Here is a 21159-nt window from a genome sequence, read left to right on the forward strand (position 1 = left end):
CTTTAGATGCATCTCTCAGCTCTTTGCAAGAAAGTTGTACCAATTCTGTGATTGTACCTCAAAAAAATTTTAAATGCTCTTAGTAGGAACAAAGACTACCAAAGAGTAATCTGGTTTGGTTCAAAAGACAATCTGAAAATGTGGCTTTTTTCTGTATAGTTGCTAATGTGTGATTGCTTCAGATGTCAGTTTAGATCTGTTTACCTGTTTACCATCAGTACAGGGTGCAGATACAAGACTGAATAACTAACCATGCTTCAGTACAAGCTAAATATATCTTGCTGCTCTGGATAGCCACAGAAATTATTAATGTTCTTTTCTGAGAGCTGTGTGGTCTGTTTCATTTCATGTCTGTGTGAGAATGAGTTAAACACATCTTTAATTTAAGAGAATTTTTTTTTAATGGAGAATGTGTGGAATTGTCTCCCAGCGTCCTTCAGCTTTGAATCATGTGTATCTGAGTAGGCATGTGATTTTTATTTTACAGAATTGTACAAAAACTCTTTCTAGCTTCTGAAGGCTTTGACACCGTGCAGGTTAAATGCTGTTGAATGCCAGTGTATTTCTGTGGTCAATCCCAAGAACGTTTCCTTTTGCAAGCTTTGTGCAAGCAAAGTCCATGTGCCCATGTGCAGTCTCTAATTATTCCCAACACCAATCCAGCCAGTTGCAGTACATGCTGGGGCCATGGCTGCTGCCATGTGAACTGACTTTTAGCACAGAAGCCCACAGAATTTTTTTCCAGCACTTTTTGTAATAGGATCTGAGAAAGATTTGCAAGTCCAGTAGGCACACAGCTCCACTTGGACGGAAGATAAGCTGAGAGGGAGGTGAAGTGACAGGCAGTGCTGCCAGCCGTGAATCCAACACCCAGAGTCAATTCTTGTTTTCCGTGGGCTTTGCTTGTAGGCTGGTACATCAGCACTGGGGTGAGGGGTTTGCATCATCACGACTCCAAATATAGCCAGCAGAGATCTGTGTGCACTCTGAGGAAGATTTGGGGAGTATAAGGAGGAGCCTCCTCTCTTTATGGCACATACAGGGAGTGAAATGTGAAAAGACTGGAGCCAGACACTGCCGTGCTCCCACCTCTTCTGTCTGCATCCATTCTGCTTTCAGAAAATGTACATCCACACCTCCCATCTGTGTTGAGAATAAGCACAGTAAAATCTGCTAGGTACTTACAAACACCTCATAATTATTAGTAGGTTTGGAACCTGTGAGTGGTTTTCCCAAGTTTACATTGAGCTCTAATGTAGATAGTAAAATGTAAGAATGTAAAATCCCTGTTCCAGCTGAGCATTAGGCACTGCGCTGCCATGGCCCTAGACGGATGAGGGGTCTGTACTTAATCTTCACAGAGAAAGTCATGCTGGGTTTCAGTAATTAAAAAAATGTATAGATGTAACTTGCCATCTTCTGACTTGTTCTGTCTAGTCCTGCTTCAAGCAGATACTTGAAGCCTGGAATAATTCCAGAGGTTAGCAGGAGTTTGACAAAAAGCACATTCAGGCTATTTTTAATTTAAGGAAAGTATTTTGGGGTTTTCCTTGAAAAAGAAAAAAAGTATTCCCTTTAAATTATTAAAAAAACCTAAACCAAAGCAACAACAAAAACCCCCAAGCCGTGCCTGCTCTGCTGTCTGAGTGCCTTTGCAGCGTCTCTGCCGCCCTTTGCCAGTCTGTGCTGCTGGGTCTCCACAGACACTTCAGTTATGTCCTTCACAGGACGTCTGGCCTTTTAGGCAAATGCTGCTCAGGCCATTCCTGCCTGTGCCATTCTGCAGCTCCCGGGCAGACAGAATTAGCCTTGGAAACAGCTGTATGGCAGACAGAGCAGGGGCTGTAACTATCTGCTAAAATATTAGCGCGTCTTTCCAGAGAATCAGAATGAGCCAAACTTAGCTTTCATACATATGAGATTAATTCTGACCTGCAGTGCATGATCCGAAATGAAATCATACAAAAATAAATATTCCAAAACCTAAAGATCATGGCTCATTGCTCCTGTCTGCAAGCTCTTGGGTCTGGTTGTTTGTTGTGCCAGAAAGAGAGAGTCTCTCTGTCATTCACAATTTTTCTCTTTCCTTTTGAATTATTTTTCTGACCAGTGAAGGCTTCAGGCTTGATTCCACTCTCTTTCAGCAGCTTGACTGTAATTCCAGCATCAGCTGGAAGCACATGAAGGGTGTAGCAGACTCATGGGTTTGGCCACTTGCTGCTGTGTCCCATCTCAGCAGACTGGGCTCATGTTCTGTATCCTCTGAAAACTTCAGACAGCACAAACTCCTCTAGAGCTGGCTGCAACTGTACCATATCCCTGTCACCCACTACTGGAAAAGATTGGCATTTGGGATCAAGCTGATGTAATTTAGCTGATCTTAAAACATTCAGTAGCCAGAGATTGCTGAAGTAACCACTGCTGTACTCCTGTACAGAAAATCCCTACAGGGTTTGTCCACTTTTGCCACCTCTTGTCAAACTGCAGAGCAGGCAACACTCAAGTCTATTAATAGGTCTTTTGAATATGATTAATTGGGTTTTTAAGTGGGTCAGCTTCTTCCAGAATTTCTCACTTAGTTGCAGTTGCAGCTGTCTACATGTGATGCTTTGTTTTCACAGTATTGTCTGGAACTCTTTCCTCATTTAATGCACTCTTGTGATTTTTTGGGTAAGGTTTTCAGTAGGAGCCTGATTCATTCCTTGGTTTTATTTGCTGCTTGTATGTGCAGCCTTATCATCAAATTGCTTTCTGTGCTATGTGTGCACATGGCTGTGGAGCACCACAGATCCCTCCCTGACCTCCTGCTTCTCCAGTGATATACTTACTCTGAAGGGCTCTTGAGCCAGTTCTGCAGATGGACAAGTCTTGCTGCCTGTTTGGATACTTTTGTTTGTTTTATTTTTAATACTGTCCTAAGGTGAAATATTTTTTCATGGTCTGTCAAACAAGATTATGGATTTGACTGTAAAACTATGACTCATCTCAGCCTTCGTTTTTCTTATTAAGAATGATCCTGGAGGAAAGTGCAAATGAAAATGTCAGATCTGTCATAAATAATGTAAAAATGACAGCCAGGAGGAGAGCTCTCACGGACCCTCTCTCTGTCCAGTTACAGAAAAGAAATCAGTTTTGGAGGGCTGGGGCTGGGGTTCGTGCAATTTTTCTCGTCCTTTTACCTTCACATTTAAGTGTTTATGTCATCCAGGTATCTAGTCCAAATGTCTGATTTTTGCCTTTTATTTTGGGGCACCATATATTGTCATTCTTCATTGTTTAGTCCAGAATTAAGCATTTGAGCTTATAGCTCCTATTCTTAGTTGATTCTATGAATGTGTTTCATCTCCCTGATATTTTATTTCTGAAAGCAGTGCTATATCCAGAGTGCAATTAAACTGGTAACTCTTTGCTCTGTGTTTTGTCATTAAGCCAGTTTTAAAGACTTAATGTCTCAAAAGAGAAAAATTATGGTGGACCAGCAGTAAAAAATTAAATCCTTGCCTGTTCTTCAGCACAGGCCACGTGAAGCTGTTGATGAAGTGTGGTCTGTTGCAGCTGATAGTGTGAGGGCACAGAAATGTGTTGCCAGTTGCAAACATCAGATTTCAAGGTCATGCTCAAATACTGGCCTATTGATAGGGGTGAGGTAACAATGTATTAACACATTGGGACTGGAAGTGCTGCAAACCTTGAATTTAATGTCAGTGCCTGCTACAAAACACAGTGGGAAACTAATGAAAACAAACATTATTCTTCTCTCATTTTTTTCTCTTTTAAGGAGGAGAATCTTACTGGGGAAAACCTTTCAAAGATGAATTCAAGCCAAATTTGTCCCACACAGGACGTGGTGTTCTTAGTATGGCAAATTCAGGACCCAACACAAACAAATCACAGTTGTAAGTAGTCACTTGCTTTTTTGTGCTTTACTGTTTCCCTCTGGACATTGTGTCTCACTCTGTTAAGAGGAAAAATGACATTTTATGAGCTACTCTTTAAAGTTCAGTCAAGTGAAATGTTCTGTCAAGTGCTGCATGTTGCAATCAGGGCTGCAGCTGCTCTTAGCCAATCTAAGAGCAAAGTGAAGCACAGCAAGAAAACCTGTAGGTTTATTATATCAGCAATAATTTGTCTTTTTGGTTGTTATGATTTGAAGTTTTTGTTGGTTTTTGTCAGTGTCCCTCCCCAGTGTAACCCCTGTAAGATCATTCATCACATCTCTTCAGTCTGTTTAAATTTAGCCCCATATTGAGCTTTTTGAAGGAATGAAATGAAACATAAACTCTACGGGAATATTACTTCTTTTTAGTCACCTGATTTTAAATAAATGAGAACAGTTCTGCTCTGTTGAAATGTGTAGACCTAGACGTGGCAGAGTGTACAATCTGGGATTAAGAATAACTTCTTTTCCAATGTACAAAAGCAGAATGAGGACTAAAATGAGGAAAAATTTAAAGATACTGAAGTTGTAATGGCCTTGTTCATGTGTAACATTAATATGGGTGTTTGCCTGTAGTCCTTTAAAAATGTTCTGTGTCACTCTGAGCCAACTATTTATTGGTTGCTCTGTAACTACTGCAATATAAAAAAGTTGTTCTTTTATTGGGAACCCCAGGAAAGGGTAAGAGAGTGTGTGTGTGTGCAGTACCATGTCTTGGCACTGAGGAGGGAGGGAGGGATGGGGTCTTGGTGTTCATGATGCTGTGTTATGATGGCTTGTAAACTCTGCAGCAGTGTGCTTTGCTTTAATTAAACACAAGTGCTTGTCTCAGGGCCCCACATTCTTGGGCTTACTCACAATCTTAAGCCTAAGCACGTGTGGGGCAGTTTGCTGGATCGAGTTGCTATACAACTTATTTTGGATTTGAATGTTACTGCCAGCTCTCACATGCTAAATTAGGGGAGAGTAGAGACTTCTTTCCTCTTTTTTTTTTTTTTGTTTTAAAAAGGGGATTCTAATAACAGAAGTTACAGAGACCATAAGTGATGTGCCATTTTGAGTCACATCATCTGCTGCTGTAGATGTGATTGTATGTTCTCCTAAAATTTGTGAATTAAATACAAAATTCCTTTATATGTAAGTCCTTAAGAGAGTCCAGCTGCCCATATTTGTAAAGGCTCCTAGGCAGCACTTAGACACATCTAGCAACTGCTCTAGCCTTAGGAACTCTGTGAATAGCTCTCCCCATAGGTGACGGGCAATGCAGGGCAGAGGGAGCTGGGTCCCCTCTGCAAGGTGATGCTTGAATAATGCTCAGGACTTCTCTGGGACCATCCTGAGTTATGTTAATTCTGTTGTCCTTAATTTTATTTTGACTGCAGTGACAGATGAGAAGCTTTCCCTGTATATTTGCTAATTCTCAGGGGTTTTTTATCACAGTGCTACATAACTGACCATGTGTTGATCTTAAGTACTGGACATCCAGGAATAAAGTGGTACCCTATGTAGGAGTTTGCAATCTGCACAGCATCCCAATGCTTTCCTAGGGCAAGCTACATCTTAGCAGACTGTCTGGCACATTGCAGCTGCTCCTATTTCAAATCATATAACTTCCTGAGGCAGTTGCTTATATGGAAAAGTGCTTTTGGAATGCTTATATATTTTTAGCTGTCTCCTATGTAGTGTAACAGATGGAAACAGGGAGGAGAGCCAGCACTGCATGTCCAGCCAAGACAGGCCATTGTGGTCTGCAGACCAGTGTGGAAACCTTTGTCTCATACATTTGTAGTCCAAGACTTCCAAAGAAGCATCAAGCTTTAGAGAAAAGCTTTAGTAGTAAAGGTTGCTTTGGATTAGTGTTTTAGTTCCCGTGTTTAAGTTTAAAAGTACAGCCCTCAAAATTAAAAGCCCGGTTAGTTACTTTTGACACTTGGAAGTATTCTTCTGGGATCTGAAGCACGAGTGTGCTCTGTCCAGAGGAGAAATGGATCACCAACAGGCCAGTTTAAGGGAAGAGAAATGCAAAAAGTAAATATCCAGAAAATAGAAGTTTACACTGGCAGAGAGTGTTGTGTCATGTAACTTTATTTGCTGGATACAAGCTGCCTATCGTGCACAAGAAATGTTCTTCCCAAGCAGGATGCACATCTGCCTGCCCTGCATGAGCTTCCCCGGGCCTGCATGGCAAGGAGGCAGATGCTCAGATTAATTTTGAACTTGCTGCAAGGTCCCCCTCTTGGAGTACTGTTTAAGAATGTGAATAAGGTGAAAAGTGAGAAGTCAAAACTCCAGGAATCCAGGGTGGAACTCACAAAACTGAGGAGTTAAAGGACATTTGGTCCACAGGCCTTCCAGAGAAGCAGAGGGGCTTGGCTTCTCTCCAAAAGCTTTTGCAGACACTTTGTGTTTTTAAGCATTACTGGCTGTTGTTGGGGGTCAGGGGGACAGTGTGGTAACTGTTATGTCTTTATTCTTCCTAGCTTCATCACATTCCGCTCTTGTGCATATCTGGACAAGAAGCATACAGTTTTTGGAAGGTAAGTGAAGGATATTTTGGGCAGCAGCATAGCAGACGTTCTCCCCTGTATGTCTGAAGCATAAAGAGAAAAATCTAGTGACTCTTGTAATTGAACTGGAGCAAAATCCTAGCTCACAATCCAGTTCTCCTGGTCATCAGTAGGTGGGCAACATTGCACCAGTGCCAGTCAGCAGACCCTGCCTTGTTTTCCTCCTTCCATCACTGTAAGTTGCCTCACTTCCCTTCTGTGGGTGGCCCTCCAGGAGTCATGAACAAAGTAATCATCATCATGTAATGAACCATGTTAATATTTGTGCATGTTAATTGCTGGGACACAAGAGATTAGCTCTTCAATACTGCTTTCATCCTCTTATGAGCCATCAACTGAAAAATTAGTCATGACAGGACTGCTCTTCATCTCTTCATCATGGCATAGACCTTCTGCATAGATGAGGTCTTTTGGCCCTTCTTATTCTTTTTTATTTTATTATTCTTTTGTTTTACTCCTGACAATTACACTGGTATAAAATCTGTATATTTATGTGCATGTGTGTGTGTACATACATACATGCTTATGCACACATATATAAAGATACTACCAGTGCCCAGACAGTGAGAGAACTTCATTCCTTATAAAGAAGTCTCTTCTGAAAGTCTTTTCCAGTGAAGTCTTCACATGATAAAGATTAAGGTATTTATTGCAGAAGAAGGTACAAAGTCTTTGTTATGGTTTGTTCTTTGCTTCCTCTGCTGCAGGTACTTGGTATTTAGCAAGTAAAGCAGAGTTGTTCTCAAACACCCATCATGCAGGGCAGGAGGGGGAAATGCTACTAGCCTGCTGCATTGGTAGTTCCTGAGAATCTTACAATCTTTTTTACTTGTAGTTTTGGGGGTTTATTCTTTTCATAGTTTTATTCATTTGGAAGTCGGCAATGGAAAATAAAACCATGTGCTGTTTACTTTGATTGAATGTCATGCAATTGTGCTGTACAGTGAAAGTGATATATTTAATCCATCTTCCCTGCCTGCAAGTTCTTGAGGCAGAAACTGCTTCATTTTAATGGCACTTTATTTTAGTGCTGTTAGTTCCAATACTGATTCTTCAATAAATGCACTCTTGGAAATGTATTTTTTTCTTTAGGTTTGTCCTAGAAAAATTCAAAGTTCCCTTGTCCTTTAGTGAAGGAGATAATACAGCAAATTCTAATACTAAAAGCTGAGAATTGGTATATTCTTGGAGGACTTACCTTATCCAGATCTTAGGACTATTTCATTTAAGCTACACTTTGAGTCCACCTTGCAAAAACCCTTTCAAATCCCCTACAGTAATGCTGTTAACCTGAGCTGGCCAGCTCATCAAATTATGTCTGTGTTAGGACAGCTCAGCTGAAAATGTGCCTGTTCTTCAGTTCTGGATGCAGCCTGGCCTCAGTGAGCATCCTGTGTAGTCCTCCAGTGTCTTTGCTGTGTTTCCCCAGTGCACTCCAGTTTTACCAGAATTCACCAGGACGGAATTTGGAGAGAAGCTGAGCTTTCTGTGGTGCAGGGAGTGTGCTCCCCAAAGCCTTTGCACTGTGCTGAGTGTCTCAAGTACCTTGTGAGCAAAATAGCTCAGATGATGTTTCACACTGTATGTTGCCCTTTAGAGAGGAATTACTTCCAGGTAAATCTGGTTAAGTGTATACAGCAGAGATTTTTGTAGTTTGCAATGACTGTCTTAATTTGTGAACTGTCTTTGCTGCTACTGAAATCTGAGCTTAGGTGCCAGAGTGAAGAAGTGGTGCTGCTTATATTTTTAGCTGAAATACAATGGAAAAACTTTATAAAAAGTGTTGGTTTAGAATCATATTTGGCTTCCTGCATGAAAACTGAGTGACATCTTCATATGAGCAGGGAAATTTTACTCTGATCTGTCTTGCATGTAAATGAAGATCAATTCAAAGGAAGTAAAAATGAAGATGCTGGGATATACGTATCCCAGTCAGTCTGTATTAATCTACAAATGGAATTATTGAGTAATTTAATTTACCTACAAATTTAATAATAAAAGGTTGATGTGTGTAGCTCTTAAGATCTATATTTTGTTATCAAAATCCTTCAGCTGTTTTTACCTGCATTGTTTTTAAAAGTCAGATAAGCTAGAAGATGCCAGAGATTGTACCTCTAGTAAAATTCCAACTTCAGTTTGCTATTTTAGATCCTGGGTGGTTCCAGGATTTGGTGACTATATCTGAGCTGATTATAGCACAATATTATCTGGGAAGCATATCTAGGAATAATATCTAGGCTTGAGAGCAGAATGAACCCATGATATCAGGATTCTTTGTTTCCATCAATGTTTAATTGTATTGTTAACTGGATGCTTACTGGCCTGTTGTGACTTTCATACAGATTTGAGGATTACTTAGTTAATATAAAAACCTAAATACTCTGATCTGAACTGTACTCTCAGCTACTCATCTGTGACTCTGGTTCATGTTAGTGTCACACAGTTATCTTGGAGAGCACAATTTGACCTGTTTGTAATTTGTATAGAACTTTTCAGCAGGCTTTCCACGGTTTAGAGAACAAAAAAAAGAGTGAAAAGGCAACCATTCCCTGCTCTTTTCTTCGTTTCTTTGGTCGTGTGTAGGATGCAACATTGAAAAGATCCTTCTCTGGAAATGCACCTTATGCATGTCCTCACTGGTTTGAAACACTTTTTTTTACGTAGGAGAATCTATTAATGCCCACACCTGGGCAATGGGACTGTGAAGAGGTGACATGTGTCTGCCTTAGGCACTGGAGTTTTCAAGTCTCAGGAGAAAGGTGTGGCTGGAGGACAGGGAAGGGCTCATCATGGTTGTGCTGCCTACCATGGCAGTGATGAGGATGCAGGTATTGAAAAGAAAGGAGATAATCTGGCATGGCTGGGGAGCAAAAAGAGAGAGTGAGAGAAGAATGCCTTCCCTTGGAGGTGTGTTCCAGGCTGCATGGATTTCCTGCTCCAACAGAGCTGCCTAGATTAAATTAGTAATTACCATTTCTAGTAATTACTATTTCTTCTGACTTAGAGAATGATGTAATTAACATGAAAACCAACTGGTGGCTTTTGTGGGCTTTTAGCTTGCTGGGAGGAGGTTTAATATAGAAACTGAGATAATGTAAACCAACTGACATGCATTTGCTCTGCACAGAGGGGATGAAAAACATTTGCAGGGGGCTGCTGCCTGGGGAGGGTCCTGCCTGCTGCTGCCCTGGGCTGTGCCTGGGATCTCCCTCCTACCCGTGCTCCAAGCAGGGCCTCGGCTGTGCTGTGACCTGCAGGAGCTACAGGAACACTACAGCCAAAACAGCAGATAGGCTCAGGTTCCTGCTTGGTGTGCTTTATGAAATTTAGATGCAATCCATGCTGTTATTATGTTTTCTGTTGCAATGGTTCACAGCTCGTGGACCGGAGACCTGGTACATTTGTCCTTCATAAGCAGAAATAGAAACATAATCTCTGTCCCTGAGAGCTGTGTAAGTAGAAAAGAGATTGCATATAGATACAGGGAAGTTGTGACAGGGACCCATTTCATCCTACCTTCCACCACCTTTGGGAAAAGAAAGCCCCAGGAAAAAAGGAAATTGCTTCATTGATATTTTTTGGCAACCTGTTCCAAAGCTAAAGGCACACATTAAAAAGTGCATGTGTAAAACAGAAGGAGAGAAATGCTTTCAGAATTTCGGGTGAGATTTAAGACAAGCAGAGCATGGTGGGCTTGAAAATGAGGGCATGTTGCAGGTATGTGATGTGATAAAATGAAAGGCAATAAAGGGAGCAGAGAGAAAAGTGTTGTGGTCAGAGTGGCAAAGCTGGAAATTATCTGTGCGGCAGTTCTGTGTGTTTATTAGAGCATCACTTGTGTTTGTCAAGAGCTGAGAAAAGAAAGTGGCAACGAGACAGGAGATGAGTGTGTCAAGGACAGTTTTCTCATTTGTATGAGGCTGCACATATCTGCTTACATGCATAACTTTTACTGTCTCTTGAGGTTTCTGCTGCTCATTCTTCAACTCCCTTGTTCCCAGAAATAATGAACAAGGTGGTTTGGGAAACCTCAGACTCGGTCAGATTGGAGGCATCTGTCAGTAGCTGACATGCACTCAGCTTATTCTTCTCCTTTTTTCCCTTCTCCCCTTGCCAGATGCTTTTGTGGAAGTTCTTCCCTTGGATCAGTATCACTCTGTATTAAGTATTCCTTAACCTGTTTAATGCTTTCTACTGCAATTCTGTAGACTGGGGCAATGAAAGTAACTCTCATCCTCTAAAGTAATTAGCAACATAAAGCAACTACCAGGCATTATTCGGCTACCCAGGTACTGTTAAATAACACAGTGTATGTTTCTACTTGTCACATTCCCTGTATGATTTGAATCAGTGAATCCCAGTTGCTTCTAAACTGGAAAACTCATGTTCTTATGGCTCTTCTGCTTTAGTACATTTGAAGATCAGAGAAACTGTGTGACAGCAGAAGAGCTAATTCTTTGTAGAGAGAGTGACCTAATTTTGCACTGCAGAGTCTGCTCCCCAGACACCAGGATAGGAGCAAAGAGCATAGTGGGAAAATGAGCCAGGCCTTCCTGTGGAGGCCAGGGCTTTGGTGTCCTGCAGCACATGAGCACTGGGCTGTTGGAGCTGCATGAGGGCTGCTGTCGTTTCCAAAACAGTTGTATGATCTCTGAAGAGGGACCTGTGCCAAGGCAGGGAAGTCCTTTCGTGCCAGGTTCATCTGTTGAGTCTAGTTTCAATAAGCTTTTTTCCAAGTTGTTTTAGTTTTTCAGCACCTTTTATTACCATGTCTCGCCTGCTAGATTAAGCCCTTATCTAGCAGAGAGATGGAGATGTTTCAGCTGCATCCTTCTTGCACATTGGAATTGCTCACTCCATTGCAGATTGGGTGTATGCATAGAAAACATTTTGTCCTGAGTGTACGTGTTTGTGCACGTATGTGTTCTCTCTGTATATATAAATGTATGTTTTTATAAAAATAACCTTCAGGGCAGAATGTGTTTACAAAAGAGCAATTTTTCTTTCTGGTTTCTGTTTGTAGTTTAAAGCTTTTCTTGAAAAAAAAAAGTCCAGACATTGTTCTTGTATCATCTTCTGACCAGGAAACTCTATCGTGTTGGCCCACTGCCATCCCCAGCATTGCATAAGGCTTAATTCCTATAATTCTTCCAAACAAAAGTAAGAGAAATAGGTTCATGTGTGAATGTCTCTGAGACTGCAGGGGAGGTGCAGTTTTTCTTTGGGGGCAGCACTAACTAATGTACAGTGAGACCTTCACTGGCATGTTGCAAATGGTTAAAGCCTGCTCCGGGTACTTCACTTCTGCGTCATGCAAAGGCATAGGCAGTGGTTATGAAGCAAGGTTACTAGTTTACATAAAGGAGCCTTAACAGGAAGTGAGATTTTAATAACACATCTAAATGTGAAATGCAAAGGTTTCCAGTGCTAACTTACCCAGCTCTCAAGAAAACAGAATTGCACAAGTAAGGGCACATTTTTGTTTCCATTCCTATGCCAACAGAAAAAAATACCCTAAATGTACCTGCCTTGTCGTTCATGCTTAAATGTAATGCAACATTTATCAAGCTCCTCTAAAAATACAGGCTATCTCAGGGATGCTGAGCTAAATATATAGTTGAGATCATCATTTCTCTGTTCGACATCTACTGGAAGCACACAGCAAATCCTTGGTTTCACTGGTTGTTCTATTGTGAATGGTGTCTTGAAAGTGTCACCCTTTTCAGTGTTGGATGTCACCTGAACGTCTTCTTAAACCTCGGTCAATTTAGGACAAAGCATGTGTGACACCTTATAAAAGGAATAGAGCCAGAAGCAGTGGAAAAGGTTAAACTTGTTTATCCCTTCTCCCTTCCCTTCCCTGCTGGCTCCCAACTTGGCACAAGTGGCATTACATGAGACCAGCCAACCCAGTGTGAACGGTCACTGTCTGTGTCACGCGTTTAGCACGTGTAAAGAGTATAAAGGGATGTTCGTCTGAATTTCTACAGTCTGCATTTGCTTCTACTGAAAATTATGTACAGATTTCCTTGAATGTTATAATAATACTAAGTAGTGGCTCACTCTTTAGAGGATCTTTTTTTACTGTTTTCATGTAGCGATCTGATGGACTTTTCTACATATAATTTGTATGGGCTTTTTTCTTGGCCCAAAATATGTGTTGTTGGACAGCCAAAGAATCCCAAAAACTTCTCTGGTATGTTGGTTTCCATATTCTGTGAGGAGCAGTTGCTGTAAGGGATGCCAGTGCATGGTCTTTTACACATTATATCTCATCAAACTGATTTTAGTGATGCAATGTAACATCATGAGATTTGACAATAACAAACACGTAACATTTCAAGGGCCTGCATGTACCTTGTCTCTCTCAGATCAGAGGAAAGCTGGCAAAAGCCTTTACAGTTTAGAATATTCAAATTTTTTTGCATCCAGCTCTGACTGCCAGGTTAGCATGTAGTTCCGTTTTTACTGCATGGGTGACGTTTGGAATTAGATTTTATCCTTTTTGGATGTTAATTTTTAGTGGTGAGATACCAGCCTCAGCCAGGCCTGACCCTGACAGAGCTCCCAAAGCTCCCTGCACAAAAGTGACTCATAGATTATTATTTCCTGTCCCTCTGGTCAGAGCTTTTGCCTCTGAGCTGGTGGTTTGTATTCAAATTAGTTTTTATTTTTTATCAGTGTTGCAGCAGTGTCCTTATAAAGACAAATACATATATTGAGAGCTGACTGTGCTGACAGTGTAATACACAGAGATACTCTGTGCAAAATGTTGGAGGGTGCAAGGGAGAAAAAAGGAAGCAATTTTCCATTTGAGAGACAAGGAGTGAAGAAGAAAAGAGAATGACATGCTCTGCAGGCATAACAACTTTGTCTTCTTCCCCCTTAGCCCTTTACAATCATGTCAAAATAGACTCTTTAGGTCATTTACTGATGACCTGTGAATGCCATGTCTATCATAGCCTTTCAAAATGTACAAGTGACAAAATATTACCAATAAAGTTAAATTAGCAGAGCAACTGAAGATCTGGTAACATCAGTAAAATGCATTAGGGCTAATATTGTGGGAGGTCTAGCTATGGGCTAAGGGATTACTCAGATGAGATTGCCAGTGCACAGCTGATCTGGCCATTTCAAATTATTAGAAACCTAATTAACTGAAAACATACAATCAGATAATGAGTGAGCTGTTGGCTAGAAAATCCTCTGATATTAAATCAGAAGTTTCCTTTGGGGCAGTTAAAATACAGTGAATATATCTTGGGTTGGGTGTTAATCACCAGTATTATAAGTGAGTCTGATACTGGCCTGAAGAGAGATTTTAAAATTGAATTTTTGTTACGAACTTTCCAAAGTTCATACAGGGTCTTCAAGCCCTGGGCAGCCTCCCCCAGTCTGCTCCTTCCAGTCACAAATGACTGAGGCTGTTCTAGCCTGCGTCCATGGGTTTTAATTGCACCCAGAAGTCACAGCCTGATTACAGAATAGCAGCAGGCCCTTGGGGAATAAAGTTTGGAGCAGCACTGACACATGAGCAAGCACAGCTGTGCTGGGGCAGATGCTGAGAACACCCTCTCTGTCTCAGTTCCTTCTCTGTGATGGGGTCTGTCCTTCTGGTTGTGGTTACAGCCTGCCCCAGCCCATGGGGTGGCAGTGAGAGCACTGGGGAGTGGTGTAGAAGGTGTATTTCTCCATTGGATCAGCTGAGGCCATGGCAGGTGAGCATCAGAGGCCTCTTCTGGTGCTGGCCAGGCAGACACTGCCATGGTGGGACTGACAGATGCCTTTGAGATGGAAATACCCTGGTATGAGTGCATAAAATGTATAAATATGACTGCGATACCATGAGTGTTTTGGTTGAGGCACTGCTTATTTCTTTTATATGAAAGCAGAGTTAGGTGATAAAATGCTCCACATATTCCACCAGTTTGGTATCTTTTCTCCCCACCAGTTTCATTTAATTTGATTTTCCCCCATTTCATCTGCCCATCCCTTGGCAGCCTCCTCGTGCTGGTGCTGTTGTCCCAGTAACAATCAGGCTTCAAAACAGTTTTTCCCCTGTGAAAGCTGGGGGATTGCTGGCTCTCAGCTAGCCCTGTCCCATGGGCAGCCCTGGACCCCTCAGTGGCCTGTTCCTGCCCTTGCTGCTGATCTCCTGGCCCCAAACTCCCCTGGCTCCTGGAGCAGTGTTTTTGAGAACTACGGCTGCTTCTCATTGTCCCATAGCCATTAATACGGGCTGTATTTTTGGTTCCTGGCCATGTGGCTTGGCTCTATTAAAACAGATATTGTCCAGCTACAGCCTGCTTTGGTAATAGATTTAGATCATTCGGCATCAACAGCCTGTCTTCCTCTTTATTTACTGCTCTTCTAAGAATAGCTGTTTTCAAATTTAATTGTGGATGATGATGTGCATAAAAGTGTTAAATACCCTGGGACCAAGAGCTGCTCCCAGCAGGACCCCTCTGAAAACACACTGACTCAGTGGTTCCTGTTTAAAATTAGATTTTGACACCTGTCAACCAATTTTTTATTTAATGTGTGCTGTATTCACTTTATATCATTCTGGTTCCTCAATCAAAATATCTGCCGCCTTCCAGAAGTCTGTTCCATGGACACTGTTATCCCTGTTAACCACATCTGTTGTCTCAAAGATAGAAGGTTGTTTGACAGACACTGTTTTCCACAAAACCTTGTTGATTGCTGTTACCTATTTCCTTTCTTTCTTAATCATGTCCTGTCTCCGCTATTCCATTATTTTGTTGGGACAGATGACACGATGACAGGATTATAATTATCTGGGTTTCCCCATTTATCCTTTCTAAATATGCTTTTCTAGAATGTTCCCATTGTTCCACACTTTTTTGGAAAATAAACATGCAACAGTCCAGAAAGCCTTCAGCCTTAAACATTTTCAAGCAAGTGTTTGGATATGTTGACTTGAAAAGTGAGAACCCAGGGATCTAAGGCCCTCCTAGGTGAAAACTGCTTTGAGAACTGTCCTGGCCTTACCCTGTGGCTGTGACTTGATGTTCTGCTGCCTTTGCAGTGCCCTCACAAGCTCAGTCATGATGTTCTTCTGGAGGAATCCTGTGCTTTCTGTGTTACTGGTGTTAGTGCAGACAGGTCTGCCACTGCTCTCCTGTACTGCTGTAGTTACCATTCTTTTCCTGATATATCACTCTTAGGTTTCATATACAGTTCAAAAACAAAGGAAAAGAAAAGACTTGTTCTTCATCTTGCTGGTTTGTGTGGCTCCCAGGTTTTGGGCTTTGCTTTGCCTTTGTTTGACTTTTCCATGTTCTGTTTAATTTTAAATTCAAACCCCATATTTGAGGAAAAAATTTTTATCTTCCACACTGAATGGCATTATCTTAGGTCTTCCTAACACAGTTACTGATTCCCCTCTCCCCAAACATGATGATTTTAAAATCTGCTAGAGTAATGGGCATAAATCAGATATATTTAAGGTAAGGGTGTGGGAATATTTTGAGTATGTTGTGACAACTGCATAACATGACCTTCCTCTTCTAGGGTGGTTGGTGGCTTTGAGACTCTGACTGCTATGGAGAACGTGGAAAGTGACCCAAAAACAGATCGTCCCAAGGTACACATGAAGCACTGGGGGCAATGGCCTCACATGGCAGTGCTGATCACTCTGCTGACACTTCTTGAAACAAAAATAGGGGGAGATGGCACAACTTAATCAGCAGATGGAATTACTGTTCTTCTCTTCTGCTTCCAGGAGGAAATAAGAATTGAGACAACAACTGTTTTTGTTGATCCCTATGAAGAAGCAGATGCACAGGTGAGGTTGATTGGTTGGTTGGTTGGTTGGTTGGTTGGTTGGTTGAGGCTTTTTTTGAAAGGCCAGAGCTCTTCTGTAAAGAACTTTGCCACTTAATGCCTGTTCTTTGCACATGGGCAGCCTCCCGGCCCATCTGGTTGCCAGCTAAGATTAAGCAGCTGCCATTCAACATTGTCTTTCTGCCAGGATCCCAGTTGCTCTTTCAGTGGAGAGTTACTCTTGTAAACTGAGTCTAGCACAGCTCCCAGTCCATCACACTTCTGATGGTTTCCTTTCAAATGCTCCCAGTAGCTGTGGGTAGCTGCAGGTGAGAAGAAAGGAGTCTTGCTGTAATGGCTGCAGACAGCCTGTTTGTAGTGGCCCTTGAGGGCTGTCTCATAAAACCTGCCCTGTAATCTCAGCAGTGCTGATTGCTGGTTTAGAGTGCTTTAAAGCTTCAAAGAATCATAGACATTTTCTCCTTATTCTGCACTATCTCTTGCAACAGATTGCACCCTTTGCTTCCCACAGGTCGCTGCTGAAAGAGAGAAGTTCCAGGAGGAAGAAGAAGCAGCCAAAATAAAGGCTGAGGTAGTCCCACCAAAGAAAGAGGTTCAGACTCCTAAAACTTACCGGCAGGGGATTGGAAAATACATCAACATGGCTGCAGCGTGAGTTCTCTGTCTATCTGATTTTTGCTGAATATTTTAGGTGCCTTTCCTGCTGGATGCTGGCCCTGGCCAGTGCCATTGCTCAGATGTTTGGTTTGGGCTAGCAAAGACACCCTCATGTAGTCCTAACAGTCAAGAGTTTACTTTACTCCTGTTGTTTTTCAAGGTCACATGTTAACTGAGCTTCTCTTTTAGCCCTTGAACATGACCAAGTTGGTCTTTAAAAGTGTTTGCTGACTTCAGAACTGTAGATACATTTCCAGAACTCAGAAGTCTTTGAGGAACTGTACTGTGTCACTTCCTAGACCATCTTTTATCGTCTTCCTTTTCTGCAGCTATTTCTGAAGGCCATGGTCCCACAGATGTTTCTCTTTTAGCAACTTCTGCCCTGCACAAAGTAGCTGCCCCAGGCCCCTGTCAGTTTGCTGCTCTGGTTCCCTGTTCAGCCACACAAACAGCTGTACCAGCACAGCTGAAATGGCTGGAAAGGGGAGCAGGTTCCCAGGCTTGCTGTGGGAGCACAGGGCAGCTGGGTAGCTCCAGGGTACCTGGCTGGTTGGACTGGCTTATCCTAAAGCACCCTCTCCCAGACACCCTTTGTACCGTTGTCAGGATAGGCAGCACTGCTTTCTTTCCTAAGGATGGCACAGAATCCTGTCTGAGCAGCAGCTTAGCATGTGTTTTGGAAAAATTAAAATAAATGCCTTCCACTTGATTTTTAGCAGACTTCTCTAAAAGCATTTGCAAAAATGCTGTTGTCTGTCTGCTACATAAAGGCCTGTATTTATGTATACACAGATCTGGGCAGCCGTTCAATCAGCTTGTGTGTGCCTCTGTGACTTACAGGCATTGGCATAAGTGTGAGAACAGAAATATGTTAGCTCAGATAGGTCAGTTTAGTGTGTCAGTAAAATTTTTCAGTTGCAGAATATTGCTTGTCCCTTAAAATACATAAATACATACAGCTTAAAACTGCTGACACGTTGCACTCTTATTTACAGAGGAAATCCAGCAGTTTGTGGCTCTGTGGAAAAGACCAGGTAGTAGAGAAAGGACCTTCAGTCACTGCAGCCTGCTCTGGCAGCTTTCGGGTTCTGTGTTCTCCCTATCAGCTACTGATATCTGACAATAAAACCACAGCACGTGAGCTGGCTGCACAGCGTTCCCTAGGGTTGCAAGCTCTGCTCAAGAGAGACTGATAATAGCAGCAGCAACTGCAACAGGCTGAGCTCAAGAAACAGGAAAGGATCTGAAAAGCTCTCCCAGCTGCTTTATACCTAATTCCCCATAAATTCTTTTTCTGCCACAAGTGCAGGTGAGAAGGTGTGCAGAGAACTCACGGCTCATGTTTTCGTGACCATGCTAAAAAGGTACAGCTGTTAAATCTTCAGCTCTGGCCTGGAGAACTTACTGTGCTTTGAACACATTCCTGGGAGTGTTCAAAGCCTGGCCCAAACCATCCCCATGGACTCATTCTCCCTCTTTTTGGGCATGCCAAAGGCCCCTATCCCCAACCCCTGCAGTCCCCATGCTGGCATGGAGCTTGCACTCCTGTCTAGTTGACAAGGGATGGGCTGGCTCCAGTACAGCTGGTGCTGGGAGAGAAGAGGCAGAACAGGCACCCAAGCTGCCTTGGTCCCACTGGCAGTAAAGACTCCCTGAGAGTTGTTTTCATTCTGGCTGCAGGAAGCGCAGCGTGGAGGATGACGGGCCCTCAACCAGCACAGCTGTGAAGAAAGAGAAGAAGAGCACAGGCTTCGGGGACTTCAGCTCCTGGTAGCAGCATGGGGAGCCCAGCACTGGGGCAGCACAGCGCAAATAGGAGCCTCCCACGTGGTCCCAGAGAGCCCAAAAGACAGTCTGTCCTGGGGAGGGAAGGCACCGGCCTGCCCTTCCACTGGCAGAGAAGACTGCTGCTTTGTTGAGGCTGGTTAATGTGGCTTTGTTTTCTAGAGAGCGCATTCCCCCACTGCATCTTCCTCGAAGGCTGTTTTGTTGTTGTTTTGCAAAGCAGGGAGCAGGCAGCCCAGCTCCCTGGGAATCAGCTGGAGCCTTCTCTTTGTGCCTGGCAGCAGACGAGGCAGAGCCCAGCTTTGCAGGACACTGCTGCAGTGAACAGCTATGGTGGTGAAAGAGCTCCTTTTACAGGTAATCATTTCCAGACCAGCCAAGTGTGCCAAGCCAGGGAATGAATTAATGTGCTGGGAAGCGCCTGTGCTGCTGGAGAGCTCTGTGGAGGGGCTCCAGCTTGTCCTGCCCCTACCTTCCAGCTGCCTCCTGCTGGTTCTCAACAAGGACCAATTTTGTCTCCTCTTTGCCAGGATCCTGTCTGGACTCACTGCTGTCAGTCTCTGAAGGGTCTCACTTACTCCAAAACGAGCCCTCTCTGTACCTGTTAAAGCCTCCAACAGCCTGGGAAGCTGTGAGTCTGCATGGGGTGCCTGGGGCAGCTGCACCACTTACTCCTCCCAGTGGCTGCCCTTCCCTGAGCCACTGGACAGCCAGAGGTGCAAGGATGCACCAGTTCACACCTGCCCTCAGGTCCCAGAAACTACAGCCTTGAGCAACTGAGCAGGAATAGAAACAACTCTCTTGTTTGTTTTTTTAATACCCATCCCTAAAGCCTGGTCCTTGCAGGGTAAAACATGCAGTCAGGCTTCCCATCATTAGGAAAAACCACATAATATAGCTGACAGGCATCCCAGATATTTCCATTACATACCCACAAATTATTAGGAATCTTAATAAAGGCCTTATGGGGTAAAGATATATCAGCCTGTGAAGTTTTAATTCCAAAGCATCTGTGTGGTACCGTCACTTCGACGTAGCAGGCTAGATCCTGAATATCACTTTTCAGCTGATCTTAGGTGTTTTCAGATAAGAGAAATGCCCTCCCTACCTCCTGTGCGGCTGAGGAGAAAGTTTTGTAATCCCCTTTGGAACAATATATTTGTATAGGTGGTTTCATTCTTTAAGAAAATACTCCATTTATAGGAAATTGCTGTAAAAACTTTTGGAAAATATTTTGCATTAAATGCTGTTATTTTCTTTCGAGTGCTTGACTTTGACTGTTTGACTGTTATTTCCAAGATCACAGCATTGCAAAGTTGATTGTTGTACAAGGAAATGATTAATTCCTGCTTTTTAAGATGCCATATGGAATTCTGGGATCTCTGCGGATATGATTACATCTTTGCTAAATCATAGGAAGTTTAAACTAATTTGAAAGTTTAATAGGGGGAGTTTGTTTTGCAGACATCTAAGTTTGAAATAACATGTTTAATTACTGGAACGGGGGATTTGATGGTACTTTCCTAAAGCTGAGTTTCTTCTGTCTTATTGGAACCTCTTGTTTCTCCTGTGCTGGCCCTTTCATGACAGGTTGTTATTGATCCCCTTTACCTAACTCGTACTTCAGCACACTTTTGAGTAGTCAAGTTCACAGCATTGCTAGAGCTGGGATAGGCAATTTTATGAATCCATAAGGATAAAATGCTGGTTTTGTACTAGATTAAAATGGAGACTATTATGAAAGAAAGGAGCTTTTGATTACAAGGAAGGCAGCAGAGGTGTGGCAAGGGCTCCCATTTCAGCAAGTCCTTGCTGCAGATTGATCTGAGGGGCACTTTCCTCTTGTGGCAGCAGGCTCTAGAGATAACTGCCCACTTTCCCTTTCTGTTCCAGCTTTTTGGCAGAGCTCGCTGCAGTCCCTGAAGGACCACTGCTGTGCACAGTGCAGGGGGACTGCTGTCCTTCCAAGCACTGTCTTTGCACCCCTTTCCTCACCATTTCCCACCATAACATCAGAGACAAAAGGAAGAACAATTTCCTGGCTTCTGGGAAGGGCTGAGCTTGACCTTTTCAGTTTTGCTCCAAGCAGGGGTGAAGCTCTCCAGCCATGGTTCACCTCTGGACCTGGATCCAGCTGTCTGGCCTGCTGGTGCTCCCAGGCTGGGGGACGCTGGCTCTGGCCCATGCCCAGGGTCCTGCACTGGCCCGGGGTTTGGCCAGTGCCCAGTGCTGAGTCAGCAGCCAGACTGGGCTTTGCAAGAGCTCTGCAGGGCCAACACTGTCACTGTTCCACCACAGCCAGACCCTACAGTGGAGTTTTGTCCTGCAGAGCCCCACCTCTGCTCTCTCCCACACTTACAATTTTGTGTATTCAAGTCAATTTTATTTTAATTTCACCTTCCCTTC

The 21159-nt window shown here is 43.0% G+C and overlaps 1 protein-coding gene across 2 annotated transcripts in view; it reads left to right on the forward strand.

Moving 5' to 3' along the window:
- Positions 1–20016, forward strand: part of PPIL2 (peptidylprolyl isomerase like 2) — a 67751-nt gene extending 47735 nt beyond the window's left edge. The window contains exons 15-21 of one of the 2 annotated variants that reach the window (XR_014226941.1): positions 3779–3896; positions 6418–6474; positions 16039–16111; positions 16250–16312; positions 16823–16962; positions 18649–19110; positions 19284–20016. Coding sequence is in view for 1 of the 2 variants with exons in the window: in XM_082293694.1 (XP_082149820.1) it covers positions 3779–3896; positions 6418–6474; positions 16039–16111; positions 16250–16312; positions 16823–16962; positions 18649–18742 (545 nt within the window). In the remaining variant the exon portion in view is untranslated. Of the gene's footprint in view, positions 1–3778; positions 3897–6417; positions 6475–16038; positions 16112–16249; positions 16313–16822; positions 16963–18648 lie in introns of both variants that reach the window. The other variant, XM_082293694.1, reaches the window with a different exon arrangement.
- The last annotated feature ends 1143 nt before the right edge of the window (positions 20017–21159 follow it).

This window comes from Coloeus monedula (assembly GCF_965178545.1).
Source record: "Coloeus monedula genome assembly, chromosome: 18".
Lineage (NCBI taxonomy): Eukaryota > Metazoa > Chordata > Aves > Passeriformes > Corvidae > Coloeus > Coloeus monedula.